Raw genomic sequence first — 20690 nt, 5'->3', positions numbered from 1 at the left:
GCGCCGCGTGCCGCTGGCTGCCCGCCGAGTCAGCTGCCCGGCCGGTCCCGCCGGCAAGGAGGAGCCGGCCGGGGGGGACAGCCGAGGTGACTCAGCGCTTTGTCGGGGCGGGGGACGTGACGGGGCGCAGCTTGCCGGAGTGGCGGGCACAGCTCTCTGCCCGCAGCCCGGGCCGGCTGGCACCGCTGTGGCACCGCTGTGGCACCGGCAGCCCGGAGCTGCAGGCCACCCGCGCACCAGGGTGGCCGGGCCCCGTAGAATGCACGGGGAGCTGCGTTGTTGGCTTTTCTCGCTCACGGCCCCTGCCCGGACAGCTGCTGCAGAGGAGCTGTGCTCACCCATTCTCAGGGTCCTGGGCGGTCTCGGTCAGCTGCACCTCTGAATGTGTCCTCGCCACGGGGATTTATGATTCCCTCTTGTGGCCTGGATGGGAGAAGCAGAGAGCTTGATCTTTCTGCAGGGTCAGAGATTTTTGGATCCACTGCCACGCCTACACCACAGCTGGAAGCTTCATCACCTCCCAGACATTCCTAGCTGGGAAGCCTGGCAGAATGAGGAGGCCTGACACAGGCCATTCCCAGCACTTCCCAGTGCCAGGACAGATATCCCCGAGAAAAGCCTTCCCCAGCCATGAGTCGTGCGCCTGGAGTGGATGAAATGCCAAGGGCATCATCTCATGTGCCAAAGGCATTTCTCCCTCCAAGGGATGGGAGACCGTCCCCTGCCATCAGACTGCAATTTCCTTGATGATTTCCTTGAACAACAGCCTGAAGTACTTCCTGCCCCCGGGGATTTTTTCCCTGGATTCCATTGCCGCACTGTCCTCCTGTACCTGTTTGCCCACGAGCAGGGAGCGGCTCCCTGGGGGCTGCCTGTGGCCCGGCCCCTCCCCGGCTGCCGGGGCTCTGGTTTGGCCCATCGGCCCAGCAGTGGGTGCAGAGCCGGCATGGACACTAGATGGAGCCACAGGCTGCTTCACAGGGATCCCATCCTGCGGCTGGGAGGGCGAGGAGGAGCCGAGTCTTGGCGCCTTGCTCTCCTTTCCCTGGCTTTTGCGGCTGATGTGAGGACAAGGAGGCCCCCGGGATGACAGATCTCAGCTCGCTCTGTGCGCACCGGTGGGGAGGCCTCCGTGCTGGGATAGGAGAGAGCTCCATATGCTAGCTGTGAATCTGGAGCTGGGGGAGCACGTTGCTGATGCCTTCATGGCAAAACTTTCCCTCACACCTTGAGGATTTGGAGTGAGGTGGACTGACACCTCCCCACTATTCTTAGGGGAGGCAGTGGAGAGCTGGGCAGTAGCCCAGCATAGCACTGGAAGGAGAGAAGGTGTGTATCAGCCACACCTCATCCCAGACCTGCCACACTCCCTCCTCTACTCCAAATAAAAGAAGCCCATTACCCACTGGTGCCTCACTCCTTCAGCTGCAGCACCCTGCCCTCTACCTGCCCTTTCCTCCTAGGTCTGCCTGAAGTCCTGATGCTCACATCAGCTTCGAATCAAGCACAGGCATCTTGAGTGTGTCTCAAGAAAACCTTTATTTCTTAACAAATTTTGAGTATTGCTGTGTTGCAAGCTTGTTTTCAGCTTTTCAGGGTCTCAAAAATGCTCATGAAATACTCTTGAGACTTTCTGAGGAAAGAGGTTTTGGGTGAGCAAAGCAGGATGCCAACGGACCAAATGTTTTTATCCTGGTTACCCAATCTCTCAGGAAGCCAACAGAATTGCATCATAAACCCATGATATATTATTACACAAACCACAAATTAAGCTATATATTTTTTTTCAGCACTGCACAACATTTCAGCTTTTGATTTCCACATGAAAACACAAGCCCTTTCACAGCCTTAACAAAACTGGCAATTATGTACTGAAAAATTGTATTCTTGGCAATTTTTGAGCTAAGAAGTGCTCAGCAAGTCGTGTGCCTGCTGCTCCCCTCATCACATGCAGCCAACTCCCTTCCTCTTTTCCCCATTCTCCCTTCCTCTTCTCCCCTATTCCTTGCAGTGGAGCTGCAGCAGGAAAGGAGCAGGAGCCAAAGCCACTAGGATGGAGTGAGAGGGTTTGAGCAGAGTCAGACAGGCTCATGGGTGCCATTTCTGTGCCACCTTCCCCTGCCTGCCTGCTTCTAGGACAGTTGGTGGTGCTGGCCATCTCTTGGCATGGCCCAAAAAAGGGGTCAGTGGGAGCTCCAGGGCTTGCTCACCCCTGAAAGGGCTGCAGTAGATTGGGGACCCCCAAGTACAGGGGGCTGGTGAAGACATTGCTTGAGCAATTTTTAAAATGCCTATAGGTTCTTTTACTCCCATTTTTAAAGTCCACATTGGTTCTTTTACTCACAGTCCTGCTGTCTCATCCAAAAAGCCCTCTCCACCCTGCCTAACTTCCCTGCACAGCTAATTTCTTCACACCTTCATGTTTTTCGTGTTCTGCATGTTTGTCTTGGAGGCCAGGCTCTCAGCCACCAGCCCATCTCCTTGTCCACTCTGTTCTCATCTCAGCTGGCTGTTTTAGAATTGTACCTTCTGGAGACTGGGGACAATCCAGGCAGGCAAAGTCATGCAGCTGCTCTTGGTTTGCATGGCAGAACAGAGAAGTAAGAAACAGCAAAGTCAGGGTGACTTGGGATCAAGCAGGATGATGACTTTGAGGCAGATTTAGCAATGTGACAGAGCCAGGCTGTGCGTCCCAGGCTCTGCCTTGCAGGGATGCTTGCGTGTGCTGACAACGGGGATGCTGCCCCAGCCAAAATCCAGGCAAAACTGAGGTGCTTGCAGATTTTAAATCAACAGAGTCAGAGGCTGGCAGAGATGGCAGAAGCCCATGACTGAACAGGTTATCCGTGATGAGCAGGCACACAGGCCCAGGGAGCAGCTGAGCCTCATGGCAGCAGGGATTTGCCCACATCCCTGGCGTGTGGTTGCTGACAGGTTGGGCTGGATAACCCTGTGGGGCACAGGAGCAGAACACCCCAAACTCATCCACAGGGAAGCTGGGAGCTGCATGGGCTGGATCAGATCCCAAGGGAAGGGAGATGAAAGATAATGAATACACTGACACCACACACCCCCTCCATATGCTAGGGAACCCTCCAGCTGCAGAGGGAGCAGAAGCTGCACCTCACCCTGGACAGGAAGGGATTCTGTTGTGAAGCAAAACCTGATTTTGCTCATGCACACCAACATGTCCATGCCCACATCCTCCCAAGCTCCACATCCCTGGTGTTCATCCGGCTTGGCCAGGATTTTCTGCAGTGCCTGGTAGGACTGGGGTCACAGGCTGGCTGGTACTCACTGTGCCCTCCAGCTCCATGCCCAGCCTTGGCCCATTGTCTTCACCTAGGCATGGCTCAAAGGCAAACAGTGAGCCAAGCAGGGACAGGTGAAAAAGGACATGGAGCAAATGTATTTGCATGAGAAGAAAACGAGAAAGAGGAAAAAAGAATGCCAGAAAGCAGCTTTCTGTGGTTTTCCACAGCCCTTGGTGCCTAACTACCTGTGCAAGAGTGGAACCTTGGAGACAGTGCTGTGGATGTAAAGAGAAGTCTGCAGTTTGGATGCCATCTGTAACATACCCACTGTAACACATCACCTGCTGAAATCGACATTTGCAGTTCATCAGGCCCACACTGAGAGCATTAGTGAGCCTAACCAAGGGTCTTGCTGAGCTGCTGATGGCAATTTTTAACTGAGCTGGGAAAACTGGGGTAACTCCAAAGGACTGAAGAACAGAAATCACTCCAGTCATTAAAAAAATAAACTGGTTGACCCAGAAAACTCTAGATTACTGATAATACCAGAAAGAATAATTATTTTTATTCTATCAGCAGAGAATACTGAAAAATGTATTTACTACTGATATCCTTGTCTCAGGTAAGGAAAGTGTTGCTTTGCAAACTTGTCATCACCTTCAGGATGATTATATGTCTGGCTGATTCAGATCAACACCACTGGTATGACACCCTCACTTGGAAGCTGCCACGAGATAATGCTAACAGTATTTGCATAAATCGCGGCATTGCTGCTAAGAGGGGTGAAACAATCAGTCCACAGATGTCCACAGATGAAGGAAGCTCAGAGCTGCTGCCAATGGTCTTTCCAGATCTACTTTTTGTGTTGCCCCTATATTTATTTTATTTGAATATTTATCTTGGCATACCAAACCAGCGTGTTTTGCACCAGAGGCATCAAAGGTGTGCTTGTTAGCCAGGAGCAGTGGGGATCCCCAGGGCTGATTGCAAGGGCCACCGTGATAAGAAGTGTTTACTAAGAAAAATTTGGGATAATGCTAAGCTTGGTAGGGTAGTAGCTATTGAAGGGGACAAATCTCAGAGGTGGTTAAGAATTGTCTGATTAAAAGGCCACATTACAGCAAAATTGCTTGAAGTAATTACTTTGAGAATTTTAGGAAGGGGCAGTCTTGTCACTTATTACTCTGCACATCCTCTGGCCACCCTGACACTTGATCAGCAGTAGTGTGGGATTCACTTCAAGACCCTTGATCAAACCGTGGAAGCCAGGGGAGCCTGGCAGGAGTCCCAGCAGCTCTTTGTTGATGATTCACTGTTGCAAACCAGCACATGGGTTCCTGCCTCGCCGGCACCACGCCCTCCTCACAGCAAGTTACATCCCAGCCTTTCTTCCTGAGCAGACCTGTCATCTCAATAACTGAAACCAGCAGTGTTTGGCAAGTGGGTCTTCCATGTTAATCAGCACCTAATAAAGTTGCTTAGGGTGCTCCAACATAGGCAGGAGTGCTTGGTGCCCAGCCCTTGCCAGACTCTGCATCCTCCTGCCTGGGAGGTGGCAAAGCTCTCCAGAATGTGCCCAGTGCCAGGCTATTAAGTGGCAGAACAAGAGCCAGGCTGTCCAGGCCCCTCCATCACAGGGGAGGGCACAGCAGCCCTAGTTGTGCTCAGGGTGCCTGGAGGTGGCTTGCCCTCGCGAGGAGGGACACATTAAGCATGAAAATTCAGCAATTGGTGCTCCGAGACTGTAACAGGGAAATTCTGCCAAATGGCTGTTATTTCACATGCACAGCCTGCCATCACCTGGCTTAGCTCTGCTAGGAGGCTCTCAGATACCAGTTTAAGCCAGGTATCCTCAAGATGGCCATTGAGCTCAAGGTGTCAGCCCAGTGACTTGAGGCCACTGGCTCCCAGCCCCAGGCTCTGGGAGGAGCAGGAGGACAGCCCTTGTTTCACAACATCACACTCTCTCTGCACGCATCGGCTCCTGGCAGGAGCACTCTGGGAGCCATTACCCAGCAGAGTTATTAAATGCATCTTTTATCACATTAACTGTTTCCCTCTGACATCCAACAGTGCTTGGCCAGCTGCCAGCACCTCCTTTCCACTTTTAACAGCTCTACAGCCATCCCTTGTACTCCAGGCTAGTTTCTCCAGGCCCAGCTCTGCCCTTGGCTTGCCCTGGGGCCAACAAACTGTTTGCATTATTATACAACTCACTTCCACGTGTAAGTGTAAAACAAAACACCTTTCAGACATCTCTCCAGCCACGGGATGCTCAACTGCTCTCCAAAGGCCAGGGCACAGTGGGGCCGTTGTAAAGAAGCTTCTGTGACAGGAATTATTTATTTCCTTTCCCAGTGGGTGCAGGACTGGCTCACCTGAGGTTTATGTACCTCAGAGGAGAGGGTACATCTGCAGAGCTGCCCCATGTGAATCTGCCATGTCCCCTGTGCTGCCCGGGGGCTCACTGCTGTCCCACAGGTAAGGCATGAGCTCCTGGGAGCAGGGGAAGTGGTGGCTGCTTCTTGCCCCATCACTGCCAGCTCATGTCTCTGGCATTGCGACAGAGCTGGCCACAGCTTTGTTGCTGTTCTGAGAACTTGTAAGACAGGAAGGCCTAAAGGGCTGGGCATGAAGACATCACCATGCCTACATTTCTGTCTGGTGTATGGAGAGCCCCTTCAGCCTTCTGGGGTAAACCATATCCCTCCAGGAGCTCCTACCATCACACAACTTTGCAGAATTCATTGCACTTCTATTTCCAGGTATTCCTGCACTGCTTGTGCCATCACCAGCTCTGAGAGCTGATGGAGAAGATGAAAAGCATCACTGGCACCTCCACAGAAGCCCATCGGCATGGCACACGGGTATTCCCTGAGAATATGGGCCCACTCAGCCACTCAGTCCCTCTGCCACCCGCCTGGAGGCAGATTGTTCACACCAGGCATGCTCAGACCTCTGACATGAAGTCACTGCAATTAGCCAGGTGAGGTTTTATTTTGCTGCCGTGGGTGTGTAGCTGCCTTTCCCAGGACATGAAGAAAGGCAGGTGACACCGCAGCCAGGGCAGCTGGCTCTGAGCCAGGCAGGCTGCTCCCCCAGGGCCTGCCCTGCCTGAGAAAGAGCTCGTTCCAGCTTGTCCCACAGCCCCTTTTAGCCTGGCAGGCTGGGGCTTGGCTTGCGGGGCTGCCTGTGTCCCGGGAGTGCCTCCCGCTCCTGCCCTGTGATTCAGGGCTTAGGACTGTAGCGAGGTCTGGAATTAGCTTCATTGTTTCTGTGCTGGGGCACACGCTCTGGGCAATGCAGCACGCCTTGCACAATTGACTTCATTATATCTGAACCAGCAATTATGCTGCTGCTGCTCAGCTGCAGCAGAAAACTTCTGTCCGATCACTACTGTGCCCTACATCCCAGCAGGTCTCTGGGAGTAAATGCCATGTGTGGGTTGCTGAAGATGTTCAGTGAGGCCTTTATTGAGTCTCTTCTTGGTCTTCTGATTCTCCCCATTCCTTCCTTGCAGCCTGTGACATCTGGCCTTCGTTCTTTCTCATCTCTGGATCGGCTCTCCCTTCTCCAGATGAAGGATGAGGCCCTCAGAGGGCCCTCTCTGACCTAGACAAGGCATGCATATCTTAAGGAACGGCAGAGGGAACATCTTCTGCCCATGCTGTGCTAGACTTCTTCAGGGTGGCAAAGTATGTCCCAAGTGCTGCCACAGTAGAATCCCAGCAGCACTGGGACATATGCTGCTGGGCCATCAGCAGGAGCCAGCTGTGCTTTAGGGACCCTGCACAATGCTCAGTGGGACTCTGCTGAAGCAGTTGGCATCACAAGGGCCTTGCTGGAACTCACATCTGCAACATGCAGTCGAGCTCCATGCTTTCAACAGACTTATTGGTTGCACCAGCCAACCTTGTCCAGCCTGTGCCACTGCTGGAGAGCAAACTGCACAGGGCACTGATGGGCTGGAGGTACATCCTGGCTTCTCCACCTCCCCACCTGCTAAGAGGATTAAGGGCAGAGCAAGGACAGAGGAGGGGTAAGCAGGGCAAGCACGGATACAACCTCTTTGGGAAGCTCCTGGCTGAGATTAGAGACACAGACAGGAGCCCTGCTCCTGAAGCACCTCTCACCATCTGGTCTTTGCTTTAAAGTGGGGGGCACAGTGGGCTTCCTTGCCAAACCCACAGCACAGCTGTGCTCTGTTCTACCTTCCCAAGAAGGACATGTCCCCAAACCGCCCCATTACACTGTTTGTTCTGCCTGGAGCAGGCAGGGTGGAACTGAGGTCTGAAAACTGGAGCAATAGTTTGGGCTTTCCTCAGCAAAGAGAGCAGGGAACTGGGGTGTGGATGGGAGGTACCAGGCTGGGCTCTGAACTCATCTCCTCCCCAGTTTCAGCTCTGGGTGCTTTAGGTGTGGCAGTCTTTAACATACTTCTGGGAGACAGCTATAGAGAGAGAGGCTTTGTTTGGGTAACTGCAAGCTCTGCTCAGAGGTGTTCCTGCACCAGCAGGTACCTGCCAAGAGCTGGCTGGTTTCTGACAGTGGCAAGCAGGGGCTTCCCCGGCAGCAGGCAGGGCTCTGCCCCTCAGGTATCTTCAGTGTTTTCCCCATCCTCCACTAAAGAGATGGTTGAATTCTGACTATATAGCCTAGAATTTTCCTTGCTTGCTATTTGCATCTCTCTGGTTGCTGATGCAGGGTCTAACTATGTTCTGAGCATCGAATGAAAATGTTTCCTGAGCAATTCTTGTAATCGTGTGGCTTCTGATGTTGTCTGAAAACATTTGCAAGGCTTTCTTAGATGTGTGGGTAAGATCCCTGCAAGAGAGGGGTTGCCTCAGGACAAATCCAGCCAGAGTGAGCTCAGCCTCTGCTGTGTGCTTTCGGGCTGCTGCTACCAGCATCTGGCAGGCTGCTGAGCAGTTAGGCACTGACAAGATGCAGCTGATTGGTGCTCCCTGGATTTAGCCAGATGTTCTTAAGCATTTCAAAAAAGCTTAGACATCTGTTTGGGCATTTCAGATCAGAGGCACGTGGGGATGCGCAGCTCCCAGTGACTCACGGCTCTCTTGTCAGTTATTCCCACTCTGGTTGCCCAACGAAACAGCCTCTGAGTGGGTATTTTCACTGTGAACACGCATTTGCAGCATTGACAAATCAGGGACATTTCACTCTCAACTCTCCACCACCATGGTACATAAACTGATCCATGATTTTGCACCCCTGAGTACCACCAGATCATTATATGAATCTTCAGAATATGGGTGAACTGCACATGCTGCTGGCTGCCTAGCTCTGCTTCCAAGCACGCTGAAGGTATTTATGCTATAAATGCCCCAGAATTAATTGGCACCATGGAATTAAGGAGGGTTCCAGGACACACCCAGTGAGAAGTGACTCCCTGGCATCCACTACGTGTTACAATGAACACCTTGGTGAAGATTTTCACAGGGAAGATGATACCATCACTCCTTTTCTCTCCAATTAACTTCTGGGGCTCAAATTTTGATGCCTCAGTGCTACCAATTAGTCTCTCACTCTCATGGACTGTCTGCATCAGCATGGTCTGTGTTATCTAGTGATCTCTGAGGTCACTCAAAGGACATTTATACCACAGGGAGGCATTTCCAGAGTTATCCAGTCACCACAGAATCCTCTGCAGGTTCAGCAGCACTTACTACCTGGGGCATTTCTGTGGGGAAAAAAAAAAAAAAAAAAAAAAAACCACAAAACCAAAAAACACAAAATTCAATATTTTCCCATCAACTTGATTAAACCCACTCTGATCCTCTGGCTCAGCCATTTCAGCAGGTCTCAAAAATGTGTTGCTTAGACACCAGCACAGGCTTTGCAGCAGTGCTCTTGCAATCAGTCACTTTTCACATGCTCATCAGTGAAGGTGACACTTTCCAGGTGACTCAGGCACAAAGAAAGGCTATTGTGGGTGGATGATTTAGGTCCAGCTTTCAACTTTCAGATCAAGCTGAGAGATGACAGCACTTTTCAGTGAAAAATCATTAAGTCAGAATGCTGAGGCAGATGCAGGGCTGGTTCTGCACCACAGTGGATGCTTTGAGTATTTTGGAAGGGGTAGGACACATTATTCATTGTAGTAAGGCCAGACATCAGTGAAGTCACTGTAGATTCCAATAAAACCCCTCCAAGGTGCTCCAAGCTCTCCCTGCACCCTCACTATTCATTTCATAAAGCTTTGTGAGATCAGATCAAACCAGTGAAGGTAATGCAGAGCCAGGATGGAGAAGCAGCCCTGTGGCAGGCAGGGCTTTCAACACAGCCCTGGGGCACAACTGTGCTTGAGGGGCTTGACACAAAGGACAGGATTGAGTTTTCCTGCTTTTTATTCAGTGATCTCCAAAGAGGTTAGGAAAGTTTGGGCTCATCTCTGGAGGGTTTCCTCCACCAGTATTTCCTTCAGAAATTCTCCCAGGTGTTTTTCAAGAAGCCTTGGGTGGCTGCCAGAGACCTGGCTCACTGCTTGCTCAAGGATCACATCAGCACCTAAGCCCACCAGGAGGGGGGACCTGGGCCAAGCTCTTTGCTGGTTTTCCTGCTTCAACCCCCGAAGTCTCTCCTGGTTGTGCCTGGATGGTGCCTTTCACCAGCAGGACCCCAAGCTGGAAGGTGCCCTCTCTGTTCTTCAGCAGAACCCCTCTGCCAAGACTGGCAAGCACAGCAGGAACAGCACTTATGCCCCACTGCCCTTTCCTCGGGGGGACCCCCGGGTGCCCCACTCAGGGGATGCTGCTCCCCGAATGCCCCACCAGCGCACCCGCCAGGCAGCACAGCCCCATTTATGCAAATCTATGCAAATGTTCGCAATGCACGCAAATCTATGAAAGCGCTTGGGGCCGTCTCGGGCGGGGCGGCCCGCCCCGGAGCGCCGGTGCCGCCCCCGGTATAAGGCGGCGGCGGCGGGGCCGTCCCGGAGCGCGGAGCTGCGGCAGTGCGGGGACAGGCGGCTCGTGCGACAGCGGCGGCATCATGGTGAGTGCCAGCCCCGGTGCTCCCTGCCCCCGGTCCCACGGTGCTCCCCGCAGCGGGCCGGGCTCTCCGCGCCTTCCCGGAGGGCTCTGCCCGGAGCCCAGCAATGCGGGCGGCTGGCCACGGGAGCGCCCGCTGTGCTCGCCCTGCCTTTGCCTGGCTTCAGCCTCTTCCTGAGCTGCTCCCTGCCCGGCTCTCAGCAGCCTCCCTTCTTTAGGCATCCCCTTGTACCCGTGGCAAGGAGGCCACCAGCGAGTCCCCCGGCTGCGGACACGCCGCGTCTCATCCCTCTGCAACTTTGAGTAGTGTCGGCTCCCGCCCGTGTCCCGCGGTGCCATCCCCGGTGCGGAGAGTCTGCCAGCCCCCCACGCTGCCGGCCCGCAGCTGAGCTCCGGCAGTAAGCTGTGGCTTCCTTCACCCACTGCCCTGCTCCAAGGGTGGGCATCACGGTGGGTGGGCTTCCAGGCTGCCCTGCCGCCGTGGTCCTGCGGCCATCTCTGGCTCATGAGCTCTCCAGCTGCCCTGGAGAGCATCCCAGCCCCAAGGTTTCCCGGGCACCCTGCCTGCTGTACCACGCTCCCAGCCCTTCCTGTGCCAGACTTTGCCGTGGAGAAGGCAGAGTCGACTGGCTGGAGGGCAGCAGTGCTGTGTCCTGGTGCTGCTGGGCTCTGCCCAGCCTGGTGTCAGCACTGGGTCCCACAGAGCCAGTCCTGGCTGCTGCTTGTTGTTGGGCTGAAGTGCAGTGAGCAGCGTAACCCTCTGCCACTCCCATGCTAAATCACAGGGTCCCTTGCCAGGGAGCACTCCTCTCTCATCTCCTCTTCCTTGAGGTGCTTGCATCTGTGCCAAGTGTTTTCTGTGCCCTTCTGTAGAGGATCTTGGAAGACTTACCTCAGGCCTTAAGTCCTCAGGTCTTACCCTTGGCTCCTTGTGTTACACAACATTTATGGACCTGCTGGGAGGGATAGGTGGGGTATTGCTTTGCTCTTCTTGTACCTCAGCTTTGGGAAAGGTGAAGACATGGCCTTCTGCCTCTCACCATGGCTTTCACGGGCTTATTTTTTTGCCATCCTTCACTGTCGCTGCTGGCTCTGAAAGGCAGCACTGAGAGCACTTTAGATGCAGAGAGCCAGGACATGCTGCATCCTGTGCAACTTTGTGGGACAGCAGCCATTGCCCTGCTCCTGCAAAATGGCTGGTTCCACCAGCTTCCTGCCAGCTGACTCATACTGGGGCACCACGGCTCTGGGAATCCGCCTTGATTTGGATGCTCCTCTGACTCAGTTGTGCCTGATGACACATCCAAATCCTTGGCAACAGCAGGTCTAAGACTGAATACTTTCATTCTTACCAAAAGAACTGCAGGCTCTGGGGTGCTTCATCTGAAGGGAGTGAGGTGGTAGAGTCCACCATAACCTGGCTTCTCCTGGGGGACCCTTGAAGCTGTGAGCTAGGAGACCCTCCCACCTCAGCCTTTCTGTTGACTTAAAAAGTGCAGCTAACTCTTCCTCCCCCTCTAGAGCTAATTTAGGGAAGCTGAGCCTCAGAGCATGGCAACCATTCATGTTTGTAAATCCCCCCTCTTGCTGGGCACCCATCCTCAGTGCCCTCAGTTCCCAGTGTCCTGGTGGTGCTCAGCCATCTCAGCCTCCAGCTCTGTTGTTGGAATAGCAACAGGGGCTGTGCCAGATGCTGCAGGGCCACAGCCCTTAAGCCACATGGATGTTTGGACAATGGAGAAGATGCTCACTGGATGCTATCCAGGGCTGTGGGTGAGGCCAGTCCAGGGGATGGATGGCCTGATATCCTGGGCTGCTGCAGATGGGTCTGCATCTCCTTGAGCCCTTGAGGTGGTCAGTGCAGTGATGAGAGGCAGAGCACTAGATTTGGGAGAAAGCAGAAAACTGAAGTGGACACAGGCGCCCAGGCACGAGGGCAGTGTGGCTTGCCCCAGTGCTTCCAGGGCTGTGCACTTCCTGCAGTGATTGCATTTCTGACCCTGCCTCCCCTCCGCAGCGCGAGTGCATCTCCGTGCACGTCGGCCAGGCCGGCGTCCAGATGGGCAACACGTGCTGGGAGCTGTACTGCCTGGAGCACGGCATCCAGCCCGACGGGCAGATGCCCAGCGACAAAACCATCGGCGGGGGGGACGACTCCTTCACCACCTTCTTCTGTGAGACTGGCGCTGGCAAGCACGTGCCACGGGCCATCTTCGTGGACCTGGAGCCCACCGTGATTGGTGAGTGCACCCCAACTGGGCTCTGATAGTGGTCATCATTTTGGGCAACAACACATTGCAGGACATTCCCAAGAGCGCTCCTGCTACCTTTCCCCAGGTCCAGTTAGCAAATCAATTTTGCCACTCTCTCCTAGATGAGATTCGGGGAGGAGTCTACCGGCAGCTCTTCCACCCAGAACAGATGATCACTGGCAAGGAGGATGCTGCCAACAACTACGCCCGTGGGCACTACACCATTGGCAAGGAGATCATTGATCAAGTGCTGGACAGGATCCGTAAGCTGGTGAGTGACTGCAGAGAGGGGATGTGTCTCCCTGGACTGGGGTCCAGCATCATTTGGGGGCGGGAGCGTGGCGTGAGCTCTGCTGCACCTTGGGAGGAATCTGCAGCTACACAAACAAAAGTCTAAAACTTCCATGCAGCCAAGTCAGAGCTTGAGGGAACCTTACTTGTCTCTCTCCACAGGCTGACCAGTGCACAGGCCTCCAGGGATTCCTGGTGTTTCGTAGTTTTGGAGGGGGCACCGGCTCTGGATTCACATCCCTGTTGATGGAGCGACTCTCCGTTGATTACGGCAAGAAATCCAAGCTGGAATTCTCCATCTACCCAGCACCACAAGTCTCCACTGCTGTGGTGGAGCCCTACAACTCCATTCTCACCACCCACAGTACATTGGAGCACTCGGACTGTGCTTTCATGGTGGACAACGAGGCCATCTACGACATCTGCCGCCGCAACCTGGACATCGAGCGCCCAACCTACACCAACTTGAACAGACTCATCAGCCAGGTTGTGTCATCCATCACAGCGTCACTACGGTTTGATGGAGCCCTGAATGTGGATCTGACCGAGTTCCAGACCAACCTGGTGCCCTACCCTCGCATTCACTTCCCCCTGGCCACCTACGCTCCTGTGGTTTCTGCTGAGAGAGCTTATCACGAGCAGCTGTCGGTCGCTGAAATCACCAATTCGTGCTTCGAGCCGGCTAACCAGATGGTGAAGTGTGACCCTCGCCATGGCAAGTACATGGCGTGCTGCCTGCTGTACCGCGGGGACGTGGTGCCCAAGGACGTCAACGCCGCCATCGCCACCATCAAGACCAAGCGCAGCATCCAGTTTGTGGACTGGTGCCCCACGGGCTTCAAGGTGGGCATCAACTACCAGCCCCCCACGGTGGTGCCAGGGGGGGACCTGGCCAAGGTGCAGCGCGCCGTCTGCATGCTCAGCAACACCACGGCCATCGCCGAGGCCTGGGCTCGCCTGGACCACAAGTTTGACCTGATGTACGCCAAGCGCGCCTTCGTGCACTGGTACGTGGGCGAGGGCATGGAGGAAGGGGAGTTCTCTGAGGCACGGGAAGACATGGCCGCTCTGGAGAAGGATTACGAGGAAGTGGGCCTGGACTCCTACGAGGATGATGATGAGGGTGAGGAGTAGAGAAGCTACAGGCCTAAAAAGGACCATGCTTCCTGCCCCTGTTGTCTGCAGAAACCCTTTGCAATAAACCATTTCAGATCTTCCTTGTGTCCCAGTATCCCCCCAGCTGTATCGGTTTCTTGCCGGGTCAGGTGTGTGGTGAGTGCTTCAGCCCTGCTACTGGTGCTGCTATGCTTCCTCCCAGCTCTTCTCCAGCTGCAGATCTCCCCTTGTGTGAGAGCCCCATAGCAGAGGGATCTGTCCAGGACACATGGCAGGCTCTAGGAAGGTGCTGGAGCACGTCCACCAAAGGGATCTGCAGGAGTGCTGCTGATGTGATAGAAGTACCAAACTTAGGCATGGGGTCCTCTGTCTGGGAGTACCTCTGCCCTCAGCCTGCCCTTCTCTGCCAGTGCTCTGCCTTCCCCCTGGGGCATGTGGCCCCACTCTACCCGGCCCAGATCATCTTCTGCATTTGTCCCCATTCTGAATTCTGTCACTGCCCTGCCTGCTGGTAAGGAATCCCAGCATCAGCTCCTAGCTCCAGCTGCAAACTGGAGATTTCTGTTACCCATTATCCTGTGTGCTGTTTCCAGAGATTAATTTTCCCCGCTTACCACTAATGCTCCAGCTATATCGACCCACGGGGGCTGTCCTCCCCTGCCCTCCTCCTCCCAGCATGCACCCGTGTCAGCTGGAGGGAGGTTGGGGCCAGCCCTGGCTGCTGGAGCACAGCCAGGCACTCATCCCTCGGCGCAGGGCTGCTGGCACTGCTCTGCTTGCCTGAGACTGGAGCGCCAGGCTCAGACCGAGTGGTGCCTGCTGCTGCTATGCCAGGGCAGGAGTCACTGCCCCTCACATCAGGTGCTGCTCTGATCCAGTCCTTATGTCTTGTCTGATTGTGGGGAAAGGAAGGAATCTGGTCCTTCTGAGTAATTTCATTGCTGACATCTTCCTGTGTCTTCACAGACATGACTGCCACCAGAAGGATGTAGGAGTTGGAATTGTGTCCTATAGCTTTTTCTAGAAGTTATCCTGCGCCTCTGACCTGGACAAGGGACCCAGTAGTGTCTCCTGGCATGCTGCTGAGCAGCAGAGGCCCATCCATCACCATGGCCAGGGAGGGGTAGCTGTGTGACCCAAGGTCCTGGCATCAAAGACAGAGCCCTCTCCCTGCTCAGGCAATGCTCAAGGCTGATGTCCAGGCATCCTCAGTAGCAAGATCAGCCCTGGTCTTGGCAGGAGTGGCTGCACTGGCCAGGGCTCAAACAGAGCTGCTGCTCTGAATGTAGTCACAAGTTATTAACAGCAAGCAGGCTGCAGTGACCCTTTTTTTGGCAGCCCAGATTTGTCATGCAGATCTGCAGCCTCGCAGGGTTGTGCAGCACTGCCTGTCTGTCCCCACCGGGAGAGAAGGGCAAACCTTGGCTGGAGCGTCCCAGAGCATCGATGGCAAAGGGAGGTTTGGGGGACAAAATGGGCTCCTGATTCTGATTCGTGTCTCTATCGTGTTTCTCCTCCTTTCTCCTGATCTAGAGGCCCAGGGGGACTCGGGGTCTCCCCACATCCCTGGGGGAGCTGGTAGCAGAACGGGTTAGGGACTGTTCTACCTGCTCTGCCTCCGGTGCGGGTGGCTCAGCACGGCCCGTCACCCCTGCGGGCTGGTCCCCAGGCCTCCTGCCGACAGCCTGGGCCGCTGCCCCCGCCTTCCTTCGGGCAGAGAGGGGGAGCAGCTTCGGGCCGCGCACCTCGGGGCTCCTCCGCAGCCGGGCGGACCCCGCCAGGCTCCCGCGGCCCCGAGGGGGGACTCCCTCCCGCATGCAAGTGTACCCAAATGAGGGGGCGGGGCGGCGCAAGCCCCTCCCACCTATAAGAGAGCGCTGCGGCGGGGATTGCAGCAGCCGCAGCTCCGCGCCGAGCCGCGCCGCACCGAGCCCGGGACAGCCCGCACCGCCCGCCGCAACATGGTGAGTGCGGGCCGGGGGCGGGCGCGGCGGCGGGGGCGCGCCCGGACCCCCGGCAGTGCCCCCGCAGCGCCGTGCCCGCTGGAGCCGCCGCGACGCGCCCCCTCCTTCCCGCCGTGACCTTGGGCAGCGCTGCCGGCCCCTGCCCGGGGCAGCCGCGCCCCCATCGCGCTGTGCCCCCCTCCCCGCCGCCACCGGCACCGGCACCGGGGCGCCTGCCCCCCCCCCGCCGGCACCGCCACCGGCGGCGCAGCGCGGGGGGGCGCTGGGACAGAGCGGGGTGACCTCTCCGGCGGGCAGCGGTGGCCGCGGATGGACGGGGACAGCTGCCGAGGGCGGAGGCGCCCTCCGGGCACCGGGGGCCGGAGCGGGGCGCTCGGCGGGGCTCTCCCCGGGGCAGCGCCCGCCCCATCGGGGCTGGCGGCGGGGAACGGCGGTGGGGGTCCCGTCGCTGCAGTCCCGTCCCGCGGGCGGCTGTTAGCGGCGGAGCGGGCTGCGGACGCTCTCGGGAGCGGGCAGTGGCCGCTGCCCTCGCCCGGGGCCGCATCTTCTATATTTAGCGGCTCAGGAGTGGGCCGGGGCCGTGCCAGAAGGCGCAGCGCAGCGCTCTGCCCGCCGCAGCGCTGCCCGGGCCCTGCCGGGGAACCTGCCCCCGGCTGCCCTCCCTTCCTCCCCGTGGCTGGGGCTGCTCTTGGCCCTCCCGCAGCAAGAAGGAGCCCTTGTCCTCCCCGAGTGCTGCACCGGGGCACGGACCCCATCGCGGCTAAGGGCACTGCGCAGTCGGGGAATGCAGGAGAGAATTGCTCCAGGAGCTCGAGGCTGAGTCGGGGTGTCCTGCTCAGGGAGGCAGGGGTGCCGGGAGCAGTCAACAGGGATGCTGGGACTAGCAGAGGCGGGTGCCAGGGACAGCAGAGGAGGGATGCTGGAGTAGCGGAACGGGCCTGCACCTCCTGAATGGAGTGCGTGAGGCACATCTCCAGCTCACAGCCTGTTCCTCATGGAGCACTTCTGCCAACACGGGTTTTGCAGCACAGGGTTAAGACTGTGTAGCCCAGGGAATCTGTGCTGCCTCAGAAACTGCTGGTCTTCATTGCCAGCCCTTACCTGGCTGCCACCTACCACCCTTGTGTCCCCAAGGCCCCTGAACCCATGATACTGCTTATCTGGCTCTGGAGCAGCAGGCAGAGGGGTTTGCCTATGCTGATTGCCCCTGATGGGTTAAATGTGTGTACCTGTCAGCTGAGCTCCTCACTGGACTGCTGTTGCACAGGGAAGGGGCTGAGGCTGCCAGGGACCCCAGCAGAGTAGCTGAGCCTGGCTCTGCTCCTCTTACTGCTGGAGGACAGGCCCAGCCAGAGTCCATTGAACTGGTGGCCCCTAGCGAGGGCAGGGGCCAGAGGGATGCCAGATCTGGCTTTTGATCCAGCATGGTGCCTGTGCATGGCTGAGAGCAACACCAGCTATGGGGAGTCCCTCAGGAGGTCACCCAAAGGAAAATGCCCTCTCTGGGGCCACTGACCAGAGCAGGTCCGGTGTGGGTGACTGTGTGGCACTGGCACCAGCTAGAGCCCTCCCTGGAGCAGACAGGACAGAGCTGTGCCAGGATGTGACCCTGCCTCCCCTCCGCAGCGCGAGTGCATCTCCGTGCACGTCGGCCAGGCCGGCGTCCAGATGGGCAACACGTGCTGGGAGCTGTACTGCCTGGAGCACGGCATCCAGCCCGACGGGCAGATGCCCAGCGACAAAACCATCGGCGGGGGGGACGACTCCTTCACCACCTTCTTCTGTGAGACTGGCGCTGGCAAGCACGTGCCACGGGCCATCTTCGTGGACCTGGAGCCCACCGTGATTGGTGAGTGCACCCCAACTGGGCTCTGATAGTGGTCATCATTTTGGGCAACAGCCCACTGCAGGACGCTCCTTGGAGTTCACACAGCCTGAGGTGCCCCCAGGGGTGGGTAACAGGCATCTGGTGCTCCTGGTCTTCTGACAATATCCTGCTCCGAGTTCGACCCGAGGGCCCTTTTTTTTTCCCCAGGAGAACCACAAACATGAGCACCTGCTTTTGTTCTTGAAGTGTCCTAGAGTCAGCGGTGCTTGTACCACATGTGCACAGAGAGAAACCAGCCCAACCGGCACGGCAGCTCCTGCTGCGCTGTGGGCAGGCAGCTCCTGAAGGGTGGGAGAAGCTGAGCTGCGAAGGGAGGTGGCAGCCACCTCCTCATGCCAGAGAAACTTGATGCTGGCGTTGGCTCTGCTGACGTGTGGGTCCTTGGCCATGCCACGGGGGCAGGCGGAGCCAAGGGGAGGGATGGCTGCTAGCACCCACGTGTCTGCTTGGCGGCCCGCTCAAAGCAGCTGCCTCCCCTGGGCTCAACCTGCCCCTGTTCTCTCCTAGATGAGGTTCGGGGAGGAGTCTACCGGCAGCTTTTCCACCCCGAGCAGCTCATTACTGGCAAGGAGGATGCTGCCAACAACTATGCCCGTGGGCACTACACCATTGGCAAAGAGATCATTGATCAGGTGCTGGACAGGATCCGTAAGCTGGTGAGTGACTGCAGAGAGGGGATGTGTCTCCCTGGACTGGGGTCCAGCATCCTGCTGGGGCTCAGAACACACTGCAAGCCATGCTGCGCCCTGGGTGGGATCCAGAGCTGACCAGGGCAGGGATACACCAGGTCCTGAAGGGACTTGTGGACAGCCGGACTGTCACAAGAAATGTATCTCAGAGTAATCTCTCGTCATCTCTCTCCACAGGCTGACCAGTGCACAGGCCTCCAGGGCTTCCTGGTGTTTCACAGTTTTGGAGGGGGCACCGGCTCTGGATTCACATCCCTGTTGATGGAGCGACTCTCCGTTGATTACGGCAAGAAATCCAAGCTGGAATTCTCCATCTACCCAGCACCACAAGTCTCCACTGCTGTGGTAGAGCCCTACAACTCCATTCTCACCACCCACACTACACTGGAGCACTCGGACTGTGCTTTCATGGTGGATAACGAGGCCATCTACGACATCTGCCGCCGCAACCTGGACATCGAGCGCCCAACCTACACCAACTTGAACAGACTCATCAGCCAGATTGTCTCTTCCATCACAGCGTCACTACGGTTTGATGGAGCCCTGAATGTGGATCTGACCGAGTTCCAGACCAACCTGGTGCCCTACCCTCGCATTCACTTCCCCCTGGCCACCTATGCCCCTGTCATCTCCGCAGAGAAGGCTTATCACGAGCAGCTGTCGGTCGCTGAAATCACCAACTCGTGCTTCGAGCCGGCTAACCAGATGGTGAAGTGTGACCCTCGCCATGGCAAGTACATGGCGTGCTGCCTGCTGTACCGCGGGGACGTGGTGCCCAAGGACGTCAACGCCGCCATCGCCACCATCAAGACCAAGCGCAGCATCCAGTTTGTGGACTGGTGCCCCACGGGCTTCAAGGTGGGCATCAACTACCAGCCCCCCACGGTGGTGCCAGGGGGGGACCTGGCCAAGGTGCAGCGCGCCGTCTGCATGCTCAGCAACACCACGGCCATCGCCGAGGCCTGGGCTCGCCTGGACCACAAGTTTGACCTGATGTACGCCAAGCGCGCCTTCGTGCACTGGTACGTGGGCGAGGGCATGGAGGAAGGGGAGTTCTCTGAGGCACGGGAAGACATGGCCGCTCTGGAGAAGGATTACGAGGAAGTGGGCCTGGACTCCTACGAGGATGAAGAAGAGGGTGAGGAGTAAAGAAGCCTCAGCCAAAAAAGGACCACGCTCCTTCCCTGTGTTACCTGCAAACCCTTTGCAATAAACCGTTTCAGAGCCTCTGTGTGTCCCAGTATCCCCCCAGCTGTATCGGTTTCTTGCCGGGTCAGGTGTGTGGTGAGTGCTTCAGCCCTGCTACTGGTGCTGCTATGCTTCCTCCCAGTGCTCTGCTCCAGCTCCAGCTTGCTGCCTGTGCAGGTAAGAGCCCTGGGGTCTAGTCCCTGGTGCCGTGGCACACATCCCACCCCACTCGTTGCTCCAGCCAGGGGTGGGAACTGCTTCCTCTTGTGATATATGGCCCCGCGTTGTATCCTGGAGCTCAGGAGAGCAGATTTAGTCTGAGCAAGAAAAGAACGGCAGCTTTTAGGTCTTCTCCTCAAGTGCAGCCCAAGGGTAGGTGGGCTTGCCTGGAAAGATAGTGGTTGAAGCAGTGGGAGCAGTGCAGCCCTGCCCCTGTGGTCACCATCCAGGGCAAGGAGTGTGCCCGGTCTCTGGTGCAGTGGGTGCACCCTGCAATGGCACCCAGCATGGCACGGACCCTGCGGCTGCTGTACTGCTGTGTGCGGTGAGAGGATTAAAGGAGGGCAATGCTCCCTGTCAAACTGCTTGTCTGCATCTCATTTTTTACCCCCTCTCTGTGGGTAGCCCACCTGCTGGAGCCCCAATGAGGCCCTCTAGCCAAGGCTCCCCCCTGGGCTGGGGATGTTCTCAGTGTTGGGGTGGTTGTGCTGTCCCCATGCTCTTCATACCCCCACCAGAGCAGAGCTGCTGCTCCTGCCTCCCAAGGTCCGGCAGCTTCCCAGTCTGGGCATCTCCCTCCCTCTTCATGGGCAGCAGAGTTCTGCCTGTACCCGTGCCGCTGCCTGCCTGCCTTTGCTGATCCCTGTCCCGCAGTGCCCAGCTCTGGAGGCTCTGAACAGCAGTGTCTGGCTCCAGCTGCAGTTGTGTTAGCTCCCAATAGGAGCATTCTGGGGCCAGGGATTAACTTTCCCTGCTTACTGCTAATGCTCTGGCTATGCTGCCCCAGCTGGCCTCCGCTGCCCTTCGCCTCCAGCAATGCTT

The 20690-nt window shown here is 56.8% G+C and overlaps 2 protein-coding genes across 2 annotated transcripts; both read left to right on the top strand.

The window, feature by feature from the left end:
- Positions 1–10202: 10202 nt before the first annotated feature.
- On the top strand, positions 10203–14021 carry LOC134421255 (tubulin alpha-4A chain-like). Its single transcript, XM_063161938.1, has 4 exons — positions 10203–10265; positions 12279–12501; positions 12636–12784; positions 12967–14021. Exons 1-4 carry the CDS (start codon positions 10263–10265, stop codon positions 13936–13938), a joined length of 1347 nt encoding a protein of 448 aa, XP_063018008.1. The 5' UTR covers positions 10203–10262; the 3' UTR covers positions 13939–14021.
- Positions 14022–15783: 1762 nt separating this feature from the next.
- LOC134421254 (tubulin alpha-5 chain) lies at positions 15784–20230 on the top strand. Its single transcript, XM_063161937.1, has 4 exons — positions 15784–15884; positions 17511–17733; positions 18280–18428; positions 18639–20230. Exons 1-4 carry the CDS (start codon positions 15882–15884, stop codon positions 19608–19610), a joined length of 1347 nt encoding a protein of 448 aa, XP_063018007.1. The 5' UTR covers positions 15784–15881; the 3' UTR covers positions 19611–20230.
- The last annotated feature ends 460 nt before the right edge of the window (positions 20231–20690 follow it).

Source organism: Melospiza melodia, chromosome 8, assembly GCF_035770615.1.
Source record: "Melospiza melodia melodia isolate bMelMel2 chromosome 8, bMelMel2.pri, whole genome shotgun sequence".
Lineage (NCBI taxonomy): Eukaryota > Metazoa > Chordata > Aves > Passeriformes > Passerellidae > Melospiza > Melospiza melodia.
Note: the sequence above shows the minus strand (reverse complement) of the source record. Positions and strands in the feature narration are given on the sequence as shown.

What these genes read in the sequence shown, in the direction of transcription:
- LOC134421255 (XM_063161938.1), top strand. An exon ending in CCTGGAGCCCACCGTGATTG is followed by an intron (nt 12,502 to 12,635) that starts GTGAGTGCACCC and finishes ACTCTCTCCTAG; the next exon opens with ATGAGATTCGGGGAGGAGTC. An exon ending in TGGACAGGATCCGTAAGCTG is followed by an intron (nt 12,785 to 12,966) that starts GTGAGTGACTGC and finishes CTCTCTCCACAG; the next exon opens with GCTGACCAGTGCACAGGCCT.
- LOC134421254 (XM_063161937.1), top strand. An exon ending in CCTGGAGCCCACCGTGATTG is followed by an intron (nt 17,734 to 18,279) that starts GTGAGTGCACCC and finishes GTTCTCTCCTAG; the next exon opens with ATGAGGTTCGGGGAGGAGTC. An exon ending in TGGACAGGATCCGTAAGCTG is followed by an intron (nt 18,429 to 18,638) that starts GTGAGTGACTGC and finishes CTCTCTCCACAG; the next exon opens with GCTGACCAGTGCACAGGCCT.